Raw genomic sequence first — 15842 nt, 5'->3', positions numbered from 1 at the left:
CCCCGGCCCGGGCACCCATCGCCACCGCCAGCACCATGCCGATGTCCCCGGCCATCCTCTTCCTCGTCGCCTCGCTCCTGCCCGCTGCCTCCGGGTACCTCTGGGCCTGGATGTACTCGCTGCCCCATCAACCCCCCGAGGAAGCCGCGCTGGGGAGAAGCGCCAGCCCCGGGGACAAGGCGGAGGAGGTGAGGGATGGGTGCCCGGTGCGATGGGTGCCCGCACGGTGTGGGGGTCCTGGGGACAGGAGGAACGGGGCGTACAGCTGCGGCAGGTGGGAGCGGGGTTTAGAGCCAGGGTGATGGGAGCAGAGATGGGTACAGGAGAGCTGGGTTGTATCAGGGTGGGAAGAGGGTGGGAGCTGGGTCTGCAGCAGGGGTGGGAGCAGAGATGGGTGCAGGATCTGAGTTTATAGCCAGGGCGGGAGCAGAGGTGGGTACAGGAGCAGGAGCAGGGATTGCAGCAGGGTGGGAGAGGGTTTTACAGCCAGGGTGGGAGCAGGGCTTGCCCCTGGGATGGGAGCTGGGGCTGTGGGGTAACGGGTGGGTACCGGAGCAGGTCCCGCGGCGGGACCGGCGGAGGTGAGAGCCGGGGCCGGCAGGGGGCGCTGCGGGGCGGGCAGGGGGCGCGGCGGGGCCGGCAGGGGGCGCGGGCGCGGCGGGCGGCGCCGGGCGCTCCAGTGGCGCAATCGGTCAGCGCGCGGTACTTATAGGGCAGTACGCGGAGCAATGCCGAGGTTGTGAGTTCGAGCCTCACCTGGAGCAGGACTTTTACGTGCTCCGACAGCCGGCCCCCCCTCCCCTTTACCCCCATTACTCCCCCCCTACAACGCTCTCGCTTCCATCCACGCTTTGCTTCATGTTTTTGCCCCTCGCTACTGTTTCTGGCCTGTCCTGGAGCCAGGGATGAGGATGTGTGTGTGTTTCCCCCCCCATAGGTGACAACCTGCGGCCCGGCCACCCCCTGCACCCACGGGCACTTCTGCGACGAGCACTTCGGGCTGTGCCTGCCCGAGCGGCCCGAGGGGCAGTACTGCCGCCGCGACACGCACTGCGCCCGCGGCCTCCTCTGCATGTTCGGCAAGTGCCAGCAGCCCGCGCCCGACGGGCAGGAGGGTGAGCAGGGGCCGGGCTTGGACGGGGCGGGACACACGGGACAACGCAGCATCACCCCAATGGAGCTGCTGGTCCAGCTCCATCCCTGTCCGCAGCGTGCGGAACGGGGGGGGTTGTTCTTGCCCTGACGCTGTTTTCCGCCCCCTCCCCCCGCAGGAGCGCGGTGCCGGCGGGACGAGGAGTGCGGGGCGGGCGGCTGCTGTGCGCGGCTGCACGGGGAGAGCGTGTGTCAGCGGCGGCTGGAGCGGGGCCGGAGCTGCCACGTCCCCCCCGGCGGGTTGGCCTTCAGCATCAACCAGCTCTGCCCCTGCCAGCCCGGGCTGGTGTGCCGGGCCGGCGCGCCCGCCAGAGAGTGAGTCCTGGGGGGGCTACCGGGGACGCGGGGACGGGAGCGGGGCCGGGGCCGCGGTGTCACCGCTGTGTGTGCTCCTTGTGCGCAGGAAGGCGTTCGAGTACTGGCCGGAGAAGAGCGAGTGGAGGTGTCGGCAGCCCTGAGCCGGCAGCACCTTATTTATTGCCTGTAAATAGCGCGGCCGGAGCCGGCTGAGCAGCGCCCATCACCGCGGCAGGAGCCGCACGGAACCCCTGCTTCGGGTCTTCACCCCATCCATCCATCCATCCATCCATCCATCCATCCATCCATCCATCCATCCATCCATCCATCCCTCCATCCATCCATCCCTCCCTCCCTTCCTCCCTCCATCCATTGATCGCTGGGATGGAGCCGGGCAGGTCCCAGCTCCACCTCACCCATTCCCCCTTCCCTGGGCACTGCAGAGCTGAGTTGTGCCCGGTCTCAGCCCTGGTGGCTGCATGTGTGTGTGTGTGTCCATGTCCCCCCCCACCCCCCCCAGGCACAGCCACGGGGCAGGTCTCACCGAACTGTTTATTACAAAGAACCAAGCGAGCGGGGCGAGTCTCCCCCCCCCCAAAAAACAACAGAATAAATAAATAAAATACACTTTGTCGGGTCTTTTAAATAACGTTTGTGGAGTCACATAAATAGGGGACGTCCCTCTGCCCATGGGGGGGCCTGGGGGGACCCCGCTGCCTGGCGAGCACCAGGGCAGGCGGGTCTCAAAGCACTTGGCAGGCAGTGACACTGTGTGTCCCCCCCCCAGTCAAAGGGGAAACTGAGGCACACATGGGCAGAGGCAGCAAAGTGGGGTGTCCGTGTCCGTGTCCCCCCCCCCACCAAAGCTGGGGGTCTGGGTAAGGCAGCGACGCCCATAAATGGGGCAAGCCTGGCCCCACAGTGAGGGCTGGATGTGGGGTGGGGACACCCCACTTTGGTGCGGGTTGGGGGGGGGGGACACAACGAGGGGCACCCCGGAGCGGGCGCAGGAGAAGGCAGTGCCCTGGGGGGGGGGGACACACAGACAGGCTCACGGACAGACAGACGGACACAGCGGGAGGGGGCGAGAGCAGACAGGCACAGCGGGGGGGGGGGTGCACAAGGAGAGGGGGGGCTCTGCCCTGTGCACCCCAATCCCAGGGCAAGGGCCCCCCCCATAGGGCAGGCCAGGGCTGGGTGGCTGTTAGCACGTGTTAGACCCCCCCAAACTGGCTCAGATTTACACACACCCCCCCCCAAACTCAAGCAAACCCCTCCAAGGCAAACACATGCAAACTGCCCCCCCCCCCCGAGCACGCAGCACCCCAAACCCCTGCACACACCACACACACATGCACGGCCCCCCCGCCGGGGTTGGGGGGCGCTGTGGGTCACAGCCCTGCAGTGGGGCAGTGCCAGGCTGTAGGCACTGCTGGGGGGGGACCAGCGCAGGGGCCCCCCCTGCAGCCGGGTGGCAAACAGCACCATGGAGAAGCAGGGGGCATCCGTGGGGGGGGATACACACACAGCCCCCACCATGGGCAGGGGACGGGCTGGGGGTCCCATTTGGTCACTTGCACCCCCCTGGCAGGGAGGGCCTGAGGCACCGCGAGATGTTGGGGGGCTGCGGTGTAATGGGGGGACACCCCCCAAGTAAGAAGTGGGGGTCCCAGGGCAGGGGCTCCCCATGGCACGAGCGGCCGGGCTCCGGGGGGGCACAAAGGCAGCCAGTGGGGCTCTATCCCCCTGGGATGGGGGGGTCCATCCCTGCCCGCACCCCCTCACCCTAACGGATGTAAACGTCCTGGCCCCAGCGCTCCCCATCGCTCTGCTCCGGTGGGTCCTGCCCCATAGCCCGGCCCCGGGGCTCATCCTCACGCCATGGCCCGGCGGGGTGGGGGGGCGCGGCCGGGGGGGGGCCCGTGGGCTCCTCGTCGCCGGGCTCCATGTCGATGTCCATGCAGCAGGAATCGGCGGGCTCGGGGCCGGCCGCATCCCCGCCGCCCGCGGGCTCCATGTCCACGGTGTCCTGGCGGGACAGGCTGCGGGGGGCCTGGCGGGGGGGGCGGCCGGGCCCGGGCCCCCCCCGGCTCACCGGGACCCTGCCGGAGGCGGCCGTGCTCCCCCGGCACTAGGTACGGACCCTGGTTAGGAGAAGCAACCACACCGTGCAAGGAGGGATGGATGGACAAAGGATGGGGGGGGTTAGTGGGGGGGTGGGTTAGATGTGGGGCTGGGATGGGATGGGGGGGGGGGCACATGCGCTTCAAGCCCAGCCTGGCCTGCACACACTGCTCACTCAGGACATGACTTGCGTCAGGTCTCAGCCTGGGGGGGGGCCAGGGCTGGATGGGGGGTAATGGAGGGGGGGGTTGTGCCCCAGAAGCCACAGACAACACAGGACACGTGTCCCCCCCCCTCGCTCCGGTGAGGCTCACGGTGGGATGGGGGTCTGCACACACCACCCCCCCCAGCCGGTCCTTGCCATCACTGCGGCTCCCCCAGGGATGGGAATCGGGGGGCTGGCACCCCACGTTGAGACACCCCATGTTCCCAAAGGGATCCCAAAGGATCGCTGGGGGGGAGGGGGGCTGGGAGGGGACATGGATCCCCATGTGGGGGTGTGGGGTGGGCACCGGTCCCAGGCAGGGAGCGGATCCCATGGGTGACCCCAGATCCGGGGTGCAGAGCAGGTCCCTGGGGGGGGTCCCAGGGACGCTCCATCCCAGGGGGCTGCATCTCCCCAGCGTGACCCCATCCCAGGGGTGTCCCCAAACCTGGGGGGGGCTTCACTCTCCCACGGTGACCCCCCCATCCCAGGCGCATCCCACAGCCCCAGGTAGGGGGGTCCCCAGTGTGGAGACCATCCACCCTTGTGGGGGGGGGTGTCCACCCCTGCCCATAGAGGCCACCCCAAGGACGGTGCCCGGCCGCTGGGGGTGACGCTGGGGGGGGCTCACAGCGCGTGCTCCTCGAGGGCGCCGGGGGGGGCCGGTGTCGGTGCCCCGCGGCCCCAGAGGCCCAGGTTTCCGGCGCAGGGAGGTGAGCACCTGTACCTGGAGGTTGGAGACGGCGCGGGGCTGGCGGCCAGCGCCGCCGTGGCCATGGTGCGGTTGAGCAGCGGGTTGGGGGGGTTGCTGCTGGGGGGGGTGCGTCGCCTTCCAATAGGCCTCCAGGTACTCGGCCAAGTGCTCGCAGGCCTCCTCCAGCTGGTTCTCGTCCAGCACGATGTCGAACATCTCCTGGGGATGCCAGGGAGGGGGAAAAGGAGGATGTGGGGTGGCGGGGTGGGGCAGGGCTGTGGGGCAGGGCTATGGAGCAGCACAGGGGCTATGGGGCAGGACAGGGGCTATGGGGCAGGGTGAAGGCTGTGGGGCTGGGCTATGGAGCAGGGCGAGGGCTATGGGGCAGGATGAGGGCTATAGAGTGAGGGCTATGAGGCAGGGTGAAGGCTGTGGGGCTGGGCTATGGAGCAGGGCGAGGGCTATGGGGCAGGATGAGGGCTATAGAGTGAGGGCTATGGGGCAGGGTGAAGGCTATAGGGTGAGGGCTATGGGGCAGGGCAATAGGGAAGGGTGAGGGCTATAGGGTGAGGGCTATGGGGCATGGCTGTAGGGCAGGGTGAGGGCTATGGGCAGGGCGGGGCTATAGGGTAGGGCTATGGGGCAGGGCTATCGGGCAGGGCTATGGGGCAGCGTGAAGGCTATGGAACAGGGCGAGGGATATGGGGTGAGGGCTATGGGGCAGGGAAAGGGCTATGGTACAGGGCTATAGGGCAGGGTGAGAGCTATGGGGCTCCTGAAATACGGATGGATCCTATGGGAGAGCTCAGGGGCTCCCAAACGCCAGGTGGAGCCCATGGGGTGGCGGGGCCTATTAGCAAGGGGCGGGGCCATGTGCAGGGGGGCGGAGACTCCTCCGGGGGGGCGGAGCCTGCGCCAGACCGAGCTGGGGGGGGCCGCACCGGGGGGCACTGCGCGAGCTTGTCCGACGCCACCATCTGCACGTTGAGGTGCTTGGCCTGGGACTTGCCGCGGGACTTCACCAAGCGCTGCAGGACCTGGGGGGCACCGGGACCCGCTGAGCCCCGGGACCCCCCCCCGGCACCGGGACCCCGCTGAGCCCCCGGGACCCCCCCCACCACCGGGACCCCACTGACCCCCCCCCGGCACCGGGACCCGCTGAGCCCCCGGACCTCCCCCCCCGGCACCGGGACCCGCTGAGCCCCGGGACCCCCCCCGGCACCGGGACCAGCTGAGGCCCCCCCCTCCCCAGCACAGGGACCCCGCTGAGCCCCCGGGACCCCCCCCACCACCGGGACCCCACTGACCCCCCCGGCACCGGGACCCGCTGAGCCCCCGGGGGACCTCCCCCCCGGCACCGGGACCCCGCTGAGCCCCCGGGACCCCCCCCGGCACCGGGACCGGCTGAGGCCCCCCCCTCCCCAGCACAGGGACCCCGCTGAGCCCCCGGGATCCTGCTGAGCCCCCCCCATCCAGCACCAGGACCCACTGACCCACCCATCCAGCACCGACACCCCCCATCCAGCACAAGGACCCCACTGAGCCCCCGGCACCCCTGCTGAGCCCCCCCATCCAGCACACGGACCCCACTGAGCCCCCCCATCCAGCACCGGGACCCTGCTGAGTCCCCCCCGGCAACAAGACCCTGCTGAGCCCCCCCCATCCAGCACAGGGACCCTGCTGACACCCCCCATCCAGCACCGGGACTCCGCTGAGCCCCCCCCGGAACACTGCTGAGCTCCCCCATCAGCACAGAGACCCCCACTGAGCCCCCCCCCATCCAGCACTGACACCCCCCATTCAGCACAGGGACCCCGCTGAGCCCCCCCCATCCAGCACAGGGACCCCACTGAGCCCCCATATCCAGCACAGGGACCCCCCTGCCCGCCCCACATCCTCGCCCCCCACCTTTGGGGAGGCGATTTTGATGTAAACGATGATGGGCGCCAGGGAGGTCTTGGCGAGCTTGCGCCGGGTGGTTGATGGTGTCGGCGTCCAGCGCCACGAGCTGCAGCCGTCCGCGCCAGCTCGAAGATGCGCTCGGTCTCACTCTGCACCTCGGCTGCGGGACGGGGACACCGGGGGGGGGGGTCAGGGCACAGCACATCGGGATGGGGGGGCTCAGAGTGGGATGTGGCCACTGCAGTGTCCCCCGGGAATAGCACTGGGCTGGGTGGTGAGGAAGGGGCAAAGCCCCCCACCTCTACCACTGGGGTGGTGGGAGCAGGGTGTCCCCAACCCTCCGATTGTGCCCCAGGAATGGGGGTCCAAGGGGATGTGTGTGTCCCCCCCCATATTGTCCCCCTACCCCGGGGGTGTCCAAGCTACATACCAAGACATCTGTATCAGGAGCAGGGGAGGAAGGAGCAGCGCGGAGGGGGAGGAACCCAAAGGAAAGGAGCAAAGGAAAGAGAAACACAACCAGAGAGAAGACAAAGAGGAGGAGGAGGAGGAGGAGAGACCGAATCAAACGGGGCGGGGGGGAGCACAGGGGCCTGGGTCCCCCCTTTATTAGTCACCCCAGCATGGGGGCCAGGAGGCTGATACAGATGGAGGCTTGGGGGGGGGGGGGGATCAGTGTCAGGGGTTCAATTCAGCACTGGGGGGTGCTGAGCCTCACCCAGGCTGGAGCGCGCGCTGGAGCGCTCGATGATGGTGTGCTTGCTGGGGTTGTTGAGCACCGAGAGCTTGGCCAGGGAGATGTCGGCCGTCACCCTCGTGATGGAGATCCTGAGCGATGGAGAAGGGCACAAAGTGGGTGCAAAACCCACCCCCCAATGTCCCAGCCCCCCCCGGACCCTCCTGACACCCCCCTTCCCTTTCCTGCCCCACCCCTGTGATGGAGCTGCCCTTGGAGGAGTCCTGCTCCTCGGGGGAGAGACCCCTCAACAGGCAAAGAACCATGGGGCAAGGAGTTAGGGGTCCCCCATGGAATTAGGGGTCCCCCTGTGAGGTTAGAGACCCTCCTATGGGCAGTTAGGGGCTCCCCCATAGGGTTTAAAGGGCCCCCATGAAGTTAGGGGGTCCCCCCCATGGTGTTAGGGCTCTATCCCCTCATGGCATTAGGGGTTCCTCTTTGGTCTTAGAGGTCCCCTCATGGGGTTAGGGGGTTTTCCCCACGGGATATGCGGGTCCTCCATAGGGTTAGGGGTCCCTTGTGGATAGGGGTCCCTTTATGGGGGGAAGGTCCCCACATAGTGTTAGGGGTGCTCCTGTGGTGTTGGGGGTTTCCACCATGGGATTAGGGGACCCCTCATGGGATCAGGGCTCCCACTTTGGGTGACGAGTCTCCCTGTAGCGTTAAGTGTCCCTCGTGGGGTCAGGGTCCCCCTTTTGCCATTAGGGAGCCCACTATGGGGTGATGGGTCCCCCCACGGTGCCAGTGGCCCCCCCCCTTGCCTCACCTGCCATCAAAGCGATGCTTCAAGAAGTCAAAGAGGGCTTTCTGCATCATGTCCGTGACCTGGGCAGGGAGGGACAGGCGGGACCATAGCACCGGGTGTCCCCCATGTACCCATCCCTCCCCCCCGTGCCCCCTCCACTCCTCACCTCATAGCCTTCAGCGACGGCCCCACCAGGATGATGGGGCGCATGGAGGGCACCACGTCGTACGGGGCACGTGCTCGGTCTGTGGGGCAGAGCTGGGGTCAATGGGGTGAGGACACGGATGGAGGAAGTGGGGGGGGGGCAGCTCCAGAGGGAGGGAAGGGGCTGCAAGCGGGGGGACCCCCCAAACCCGTCCCCGGGGGCCCTCCCGGGGGTCCTGCCCCTACTCACCGACTTCTGCTTCTGCTTCGCTACGTGCCGAGGGGCCCGCGGGCCGGGGGGCGAGAGGAGACAAAACAAGGCATGCGTGTTACCGCGGGGGCCGGGACACGCGTGGCCCCCGCTGGCCATCACACGAAGCATCGCCCTGCTCTGGGTTAGGTTTTGGGGTGCAAGCGGGGGCTCGCAGCGGGGGACCCCAATAAGCCTTTGCAGACCTGCTCTCTCCCCCCCCACACCCCCCCTCGTGGCCGGGCTGGGTTGCACCCAAAGCCCCCAGCTCCTGCCCAGCTTAGGGGGAGGAATGGTCCATTCTCATTCGCGGGGGGGTAGGGGGGAGGTAACACACCGGCCGTGCTGGCACACACCATGCGCACACTGGGGGGACCCCAGGCAATGGGGGCACGGACTGATCCATCCATGGACCATGGGGGAAGGCAGCCACGGGCTGATCCATCCATGGACCATGGGGGGGAGGCAGCCACAGGCTGATCCATCCCATGAACCAGGAAGGGAAGCAGCCACGGGCTGATCCATCCCATGGACCATGGACTGATCCAACCCATGGACCATGGACTGATCCATCCATGGACCATAGGGGGAGGCAGCCACGGGCTGATCCATCCCATGAACCGGGGGGGGAAGCAGCCACGGGCTGATCCATCCCGTAGACCATGGACTGATCCAACCCATGGACCATGACTCATCTAACCCATGGACCACGGGCTGATCCATCCATGGACCATAGAGGGAGGCAGCCACAGGTTGATCCATCCCATGAACCAGGAGGGGAAGCAGCCATGGACTCATCCATCCCATGGACCATGGACTGATCCATCCCATGGACCACAGACTGATCCATCCATGGACCATGGTGGGAGGCAGCCACGGACTCATCCATCCCATGGACCATGGACTCATCCATCCCATGGACCAGGGGGGGAAGCAGCCACGGACTGATCCATCCATGGACCATGGGGGAGGCAGCCACGGACTGATCCATCCCATGGACCACAGACTGATGAATCCATGGTCCACGGTGGGGGGCAGCCACGAACCGAGCCGCCCCATGGCCCACGGAGCGATCCCCCCCCGGGCGGGGGGGGCAGTGTTAGGGCAGGCAGGGTGCAGCAGGCGAGCGCGGGGCCCGGCGGGTGCTGTTTACCTTCCTAAAGAAGGGGATGCGCTTGTTGTGGGCTGGGGGTGGTGACACTGCTCACGCTACTCTTAGGGGAGCGGTGGGTCTCCATGGCCGCCTCCTCCTCCTCTAACTCATCGGGGTCAAAGGCAAAGCTAGGCATGTCCAGGGCACCTGGGACGGGACGGGGGCAGCCGGAGCCGGGGAGAGGGGAGGGAGAGAAGAAGAGCGATAATGGCGATGGAAGAAGGAGAACATGGAGGTGTGGGAAGAGCAGGAGGGGATGGGAGAAGAGCGGGGGGTCCCCAGGGGGTTAAGGGGGGGGGGGGTGTGCACCCGCCTGCCTGCACCGGAGGGGCCGGAGCTATGGACAAGGAAGGGGGGGGTCCTGCCCCGGGGCCCCCCCGACACTCTTTACCGCTGGCCGGGGGGTCGGCCGGCGCGTCCCCGTCACCACGTCGCCCAGGCTGGAGCTGGAGTTGTCGCCTGATTTGCTGGGTGGGAGAAGCGCAAAGAGGGGGGGACGGGGTGAGGGTGGGATGGGGATGCACTTGGGGGGGGGTCAGCACCCCCAATGGGGCCGGGATCCACCTGGAGCTCAGGCGGTTCTGCCTCAGCTTCTGCTCCTGCAGCAGCCGCATGTTCTCCAGCTTGACGGGGCTGGGGATGAAGCCGACCTCGCAGCCCTCCTTCACCAGCCGCCCGATTCCACCAGTCGTTGTTGTACTTCTGCGTCGAGGAGGAGGGAGAGAAACCCCCTGAGACCCCCCCAATTCCCGCCCCAGCCATGTGTGTCCCCCCCCCATCACCACCAACCCCGTCCCCACCTCCTTGATGTGCAGGAAGTCCTTGGGCTCGAAGCAGATGGCCATGCCCTGCACCGGGACGTCGTCGCTGCCGGATGGGTTGTACCCGACGTTGGTCCGGACGGCGAATGCCACCGGCTTCGTCTGGTGATGGGAGAGGGCTCAGCACCTTCCAACCCCCCCCCCAGCACCCCCCAGCACCCAGGCGGGAGCTGGTGCCGTGGTGGTGCTGGTGGCACCACCGGCCGTGGGCGCCGTGGCACAGCCCCTCCCCGGGGATGCTGATGGGGAGCTGAAGAGGGGCTCGATGCCTGGACCAAGGGGAGGACCCAGGCTCCCAGCGCACCCACTGCCCTCCCAGTGCCACCCAGCGCACCCACTGCCTCCACAGTGCCACCCAAAACACCCAGTGCACCCACTTCCCTCCCAGTGTCACCCAGTGCCACCCACTGCACCCACTGCCTTCATAGTGCCACTCAGTGCAGCCACTGCCTCCCTAGTTCCACCCAGTGCACCCACTGCCTTCATAGTGCCACCCAGTGCACCCACTGCCCTCCCAGTGCACCCAGTGCACCCACTGCCTTCATAGTGCCACCCAGTGCACCCACTGCCCTCCCAGTGCACCCAGTGCACTCACTGCCTTATAGTGCCACCCAGTGCACCCACTGCCCTCCCAGTGCCACCCAGTGCACTCACTGCCTCTCCAGTGCCACCCAATGCACCCAGTGCACCCACTGCCTTCATAGTGCCACCCACTGCACCCACTGCCTTCATAGTGCACCCAGTGCACCCACTGCCTCCCCAGTGCCACCCAGTGCACCCACTGCCTTCATAGTGCACCCAGTGCACCCACTGCCTCCCCAGTGCCACCCAGTGCACCCACTGCCTTCATAGTGCCACCCAGTGCACCCACTGCCTCTCCAGTGCCACCCAATGCACCCAGTGCAGCCAATGCCTTCATAGTGCCACCCATTGCACCCACTGCCTTCATAGTGCACCCATTGCACCCACTGCCTTCATAGTGCACCCAGTGCACCACTGCCTCCCCAGTTCCACCCAGTGCGCCCAGTGCCCTTCCAGTGCCACCCAGTGCACCCGCTGCTCCCCAGTTCCACCCAATGCACCCAGTGCACCCGGTGCCACCCAGGCTCCGGGGCACGGGCGCTGCGGGGCGGTGGGGCCGGCCCCGCGGGGGGCGCTGGGCTCCCACCTTGGCTTTCTCCAGCTGGGCCATGGCCTGGCGCTCCGCCTCCCTGCGCAGCGCCTCGCGGTCCTCCTCCAGCGACACGTCCGAGTCCGACGGGCGGCTGGTGTAGGACTCCGCCGAGCCCTGCGGCAGCGGGGCCGGCTCAGCGCTCCGGGGGGCCCCGCCACCCCGAAACCAGCCCCAACCCGCGCTCGGGGCCGGTGCCCATCAGCGCGGCCTCAGGCCGTGCTATGGGGCGGGGAGGGGGGGGCACACAAACCCTGCCGCGGGGGCTATGGGAGGTGCAGCTGTTCCCAGCGCTCCCGCAGGGAACGTGACACGGAGCCGGCCCCCCCTCGGAAGGGAGGGAATAGGGGGCTCCCCCCCACCCAACCTCCACAGTGCCCCCCCCCATGGACAGACCCCCCACCCCCCCCATGGCAATGCTGTGGGGTCACCCCAGGACAAGGCTGGAGCTTGGGGGGGGTGGATCAGAGACCCCCCACTCAACCCACAGCCCCTGGGTCAGAGCAGGGGGGGACCCCAGCCCCATGGCAGTGGGGTGAAGCCACCAACCACCCTGGGGGGGCGGCTGCCCCCAAGCCCCCCCAAGACCCTCCCTTCCCTGCGAGTTGTGGGATCCCCAATTTGCCCCATGGACTTGGGGGGGGGGGGTACTCCCCTTCACCCCAACCCCAGCCATGGGTCAGCATCCCCTAAGGGGGGTCACCCCCACCCCAAAACCCATGGGGCCGGAGAGCCCTATGGGGAGGCTTTAAGGGGGGTGTCACCCATGGCTTAGACACGACACCCCCACCCACGGCCGCCATGGGGAGCGGGGGGTGCCGGGGGGTGCCGGGGGGGCAGGGGCTCACCGGGGCCGCGGGGTGCTCCTTGCCGGGGACCTCCATGGCGGCGGGGCCGGGGCGGGCGCTGGGCTCGGGGCCCTGCTCACGTTTCAGCCCCGGGTATATATAGCCCAGTGCCCGGCAGGGGCGGGGGCCACGGGGGGGACGGCAAATGGGCCCGGTATGGGGGGGACACCATGGAAAGGGGTGCAGGACCCCAAATAGTGCCAATATGGAGGGGGGACAGGACCCCAAATGGGCCCAGTATGGGAGGGGAACACCATGGAAAGGGGGTGCAGGACCCCAAATGGGCCCAATCTGGGGGGACACGCTGGGAATGGGGGTGCAGGACCCCAAATGGTCCCATTATGGGGGGGACACGCTGGGAATGGGGGAGCAGGACCCCGAATAGTGCCAATATGGAGGGCGGACAGGACCCCAAATGGGCCCAATATGGGGGGGACACCCTGGGAATGGGGGTGCAGGACCCCAAATGGTGCCAATAGGGAAGGGGGATGCGCTGGGAATGGGGGTGAAGAACCCCAAGTGGCCCAATATGGGGGGAGACACCCCAGGAGGGGGGTGAAGGACCCCAAATGGTCCCAATATGGGGGGGATGCACTGGGAACGGGGGTGCAGGACCCCAAAGGGTCCAAATATAGGGGGGGACAGGACCCCAAATGGTCCCAATATGGGGGAGACACCCTGGGAAAGGGGTGCAGGACACTAACGAGTGCCAATATGGAGCGGGGCAGGACCCCAAATAGGCCCAGTATCGGGGGAAACTGTGGGAAGGGGGTGCAGGACCCCAAACGGTGCCAATATGGGACAGGAATACCATGGAAAGGGGGTGCAGGACCCCAAGTGGGCCCAATATGGGCAGGGGGCACGCTGGGAATGGGGGTGAAGAACCCCAAGTGGCCCATTATGGGGGGAGACACCCTAGAAGGGGGGTGCAGGATCCCAAATGGTGCCACTATGGGGGGGGGACACACTGGGAATAGGGGTGAAGGACCCCAGATGGGCCTAATATGGGGGGGGACACGCTGGGAATGGGGTGCAGGACCCCAAATGGGCCCATCATGGGGGGGACGGACCCCAAATGGTCCCAATATGGGGGGGATACACCATGGGAAGGGGGTGCAGGACCACAAATGGTGCCAATATGGGGGGGGACACGCTGGGAAGGGGGTGCAGGACCCCAAATGGGCCCAATATGGAGGGGGGACAGGAGCCCAAATGGGCCCAATATGGAGGGGGACAAGACCCCAAATGGTGCCAATATGGGGGGGGGACACCCTGGGAATGGGGGGTGCAGGACCCCAAATGGTCCCAATATGGGGGGGACACCCTGGGAATGGGGGTGCAGGACCCCAAATGGGCCCAATATGGGGGAGGACACACTGGAAGGGGGTGAAGGACCCCAGATGGGCCCAATATGGGGGGGAACACCCTGGGAATGGGGGTGCAGGAACCCAAATGGGCTCAATATGGGGGGGACACCATGGGAAGGTGGTGCAGGACCCCAAATGGGCTCAATCGGGGGGGGGACGCGCTGGGAATGGGGGTGCAGGACCCCAAATGGTCCCAATATGGGAGGGGAACACCATGAAAAGGGGGTCCAAGACCCCAAATGGGCCCAATTTGGGGGGGACACCATGGCAATAGGGGTGCAGGACCCCAAATGGTCCCATTATGGGGGGGGACACGCTGGGAATGGGGGTGCAGGACCCCAATTGATCCCAATATGAGGGGAGACTCCCCCAGCACCCACTGCGGGGCTGAGATTGCTGGGGGGCACAGCCGGGTTGGACTCAGCCATTGCAATCCCTGCGCTCCCAACCCTGGCTCCCAGCGTGATTCCCTGTTGGATGAGCCCCCCCCCCCAGGCAGGCAGAGCCGCGGGGACCCCCCGCACGGCTGCGGCCCCCCCAGCTCACCTGCCTGACGAAGCTGTTGGAGGTGGTGTCGGACGAGGTGCTGCCATCCGAGCGCTTGAAGCGGCTCTTGCGCTTGCTGTACTTGCCCTATGGAGAGCGACGGGGGGAGCCCCAGGACTTGGGGGGCAGCTCTGACCCCCCCACACACCCCCAAAGCCCCAACTGCACCCCCAGCATTGCTCCATCCCACACCCCCTCCCGCCCCACAAGCTCCTCTGGGGTGGGAGAAGGGAAACTGAGGCAGGGAAGGGAATGGGGTTGCTCCCACTGCTTGGGGGCCACGCAGCCCCCCCCCAGCATCGCCTTATCCATGGGGTGGGCTCTCTGATCCCAATGGAAAAGTGCAGCTGATGGGAAGTGGGGCAGAGCCCACTGTGGCCTCACCCCCCCCACACACCCCATAGACCCCCCATACAAACCAGAGCCCAGGGAGGCGGCTGCTATGGGGGACACCCACATCCTCCTACTGGGATGGACGGGGGCAATGGGGATGCCCCAGTGCCCCCCCCCCGGGTGTCACAGGGACAGCTGGGCCCAGCTGCCACCAGCTCCGGGGGGGGGGGTCCCATAATGGGCAGCTCTGGGTATTTATAGGTCCTTTCCCCCCCCCCTTCTCACCCGCCCACCCATGGGTACGGCCGTGGGGCTCAGCGTGGGGGCCCCATGGGGGGTTCACCACAACCACCCAGAGACACCCCCCCAACCATGGAGATGGGGGGGACACCCCCAGTGCCTCCATTCCCAACTGATTGAATGTCCCCGTGGGGGGGTGCAGCACCCAACCACCCCATTGGAAATGGGGTGTCCCATGGGTGCCCCCCACTTAAGGGGACATACGGGGGGGGGGGGGGCACACATAAACCACCCCAACAGAGTTTTCCCAATTCCTCAAAGTTTCCCAATGATCAGAGCATCCGGGTGGGAACCCCCCCTGGGGACACACACACACACACACACACAGAGTGACACAGCAAGCACAGACCCCCCCTCCCTGCACCCCCAAACCTGCATTTGGGGTAGCTTCATTATGGGGGGGGGACACCCTGTTTTCCATGCCGGGGGGGGGCGGAATCACGCCGCTTATGGGGTGTAGGTGTTGAGATGGGTGGGGGGGAACCCCATTGATGGGGTTGGGGGGAATCAATGGGGCTCCCCCCCCCCTTTCCCCGTGCCCCATGGTGGGGGGGGGTGACGGTGGGGACACGGAGCGTGTGTCCCCCCCCTGTTGCCGCCGGGGGTGTCACCTGGAGGGTGGCGTTGTCCAAGACGTCCATCTGGATGTCCTGCGTGGAGCTGGAGGGGGTCCGGGCCATGCCGCCTTCCCGCACCATGGAGCTCGCCGGGCCGGCGGGGGGGGGGGCCACACACACACACACAGAGACACGGACCCCGGGGGGGCAGCAGCAGGAGGAGGAGGAGGATGGGGATGATGATGGTGACGATGGAGCCCGGGCCTGGCCTCCGCGGTGACGGCGGCCCCGGCGTGCAGCGGGGGGGGGGGGAGGAGGAGGAGGAGGAGGAGGAAGGGGAGCGGGGACGGTGGCGGGGGGGGGACAAGGGATGGCGGCGGCTGCCTCCGCCTTGGCCGCTCCCACCGCGTTCCGGTAGGGATGGGGGGTGCGGACCCCTGGTTCCCATGGAGGGGACCCCTAAAACCCTCCTTCCCATAGAGGGGACCCCCAAAATG

The 15842-nt window shown here is 67.3% G+C and overlaps 1 protein-coding gene and 1 non-coding gene across 2 annotated transcripts; one reads left to right on the top strand and one right to left on the bottom strand.

The window, feature by feature from the left end:
* The first annotated feature begins 673 nt into the window (after window positions 1-673).
* Window positions 674-764, top strand: TRNAI-UAU. Its single transcript is given in 2 exon segments — window positions 674-711; window positions 729-764. It is a non-coding gene; the product is annotated as a tRNA-Ile (tRNA).
* A 1223-nt stretch (window positions 765-1987) lies between these two features.
* CACNB1 (calcium voltage-gated channel auxiliary subunit beta 1) lies at window positions 1988-15640 on the bottom strand. The gene is given in 20 exon segments (XM_030508574.2): window positions 1988-3514; window positions 3516-3593; window positions 4506-4519; window positions 4522-4597; window positions 4599-4691; window positions 5414-5509; window positions 6381-6437; window positions 6439-6486; window positions 6488-6534; window positions 7093-7202; window positions 7877-7935; window positions 8022-8100; window positions 8250-8269; window positions 9794-9869; window positions 9967-10082; window positions 10084-10104; window positions 10203-10325; window positions 11392-11511; window positions 14156-14242; window positions 15400-15640. Coding segments are annotated over 20 exon segments (1686 nt in total). The 5' UTR covers window positions 15487-15640; the 3' UTR covers window positions 1988-3235.
* Window positions 15641-15842: the final 202 nt, after the last annotated feature.

This window comes from Strigops habroptila, chromosome 19 (genome assembly GCF_004027225.2).
Source record: "Strigops habroptila isolate Jane chromosome 19, bStrHab1.2.pri, whole genome shotgun sequence".
In the NCBI taxonomy this organism is placed as follows: domain Eukaryota; kingdom Metazoa; phylum Chordata; class Aves; order Psittaciformes; family Psittacidae; genus Strigops; species Strigops habroptila.
Note: the sequence above shows the minus strand (reverse complement) of the source record. Positions and strands in the feature narration are given on the sequence as shown.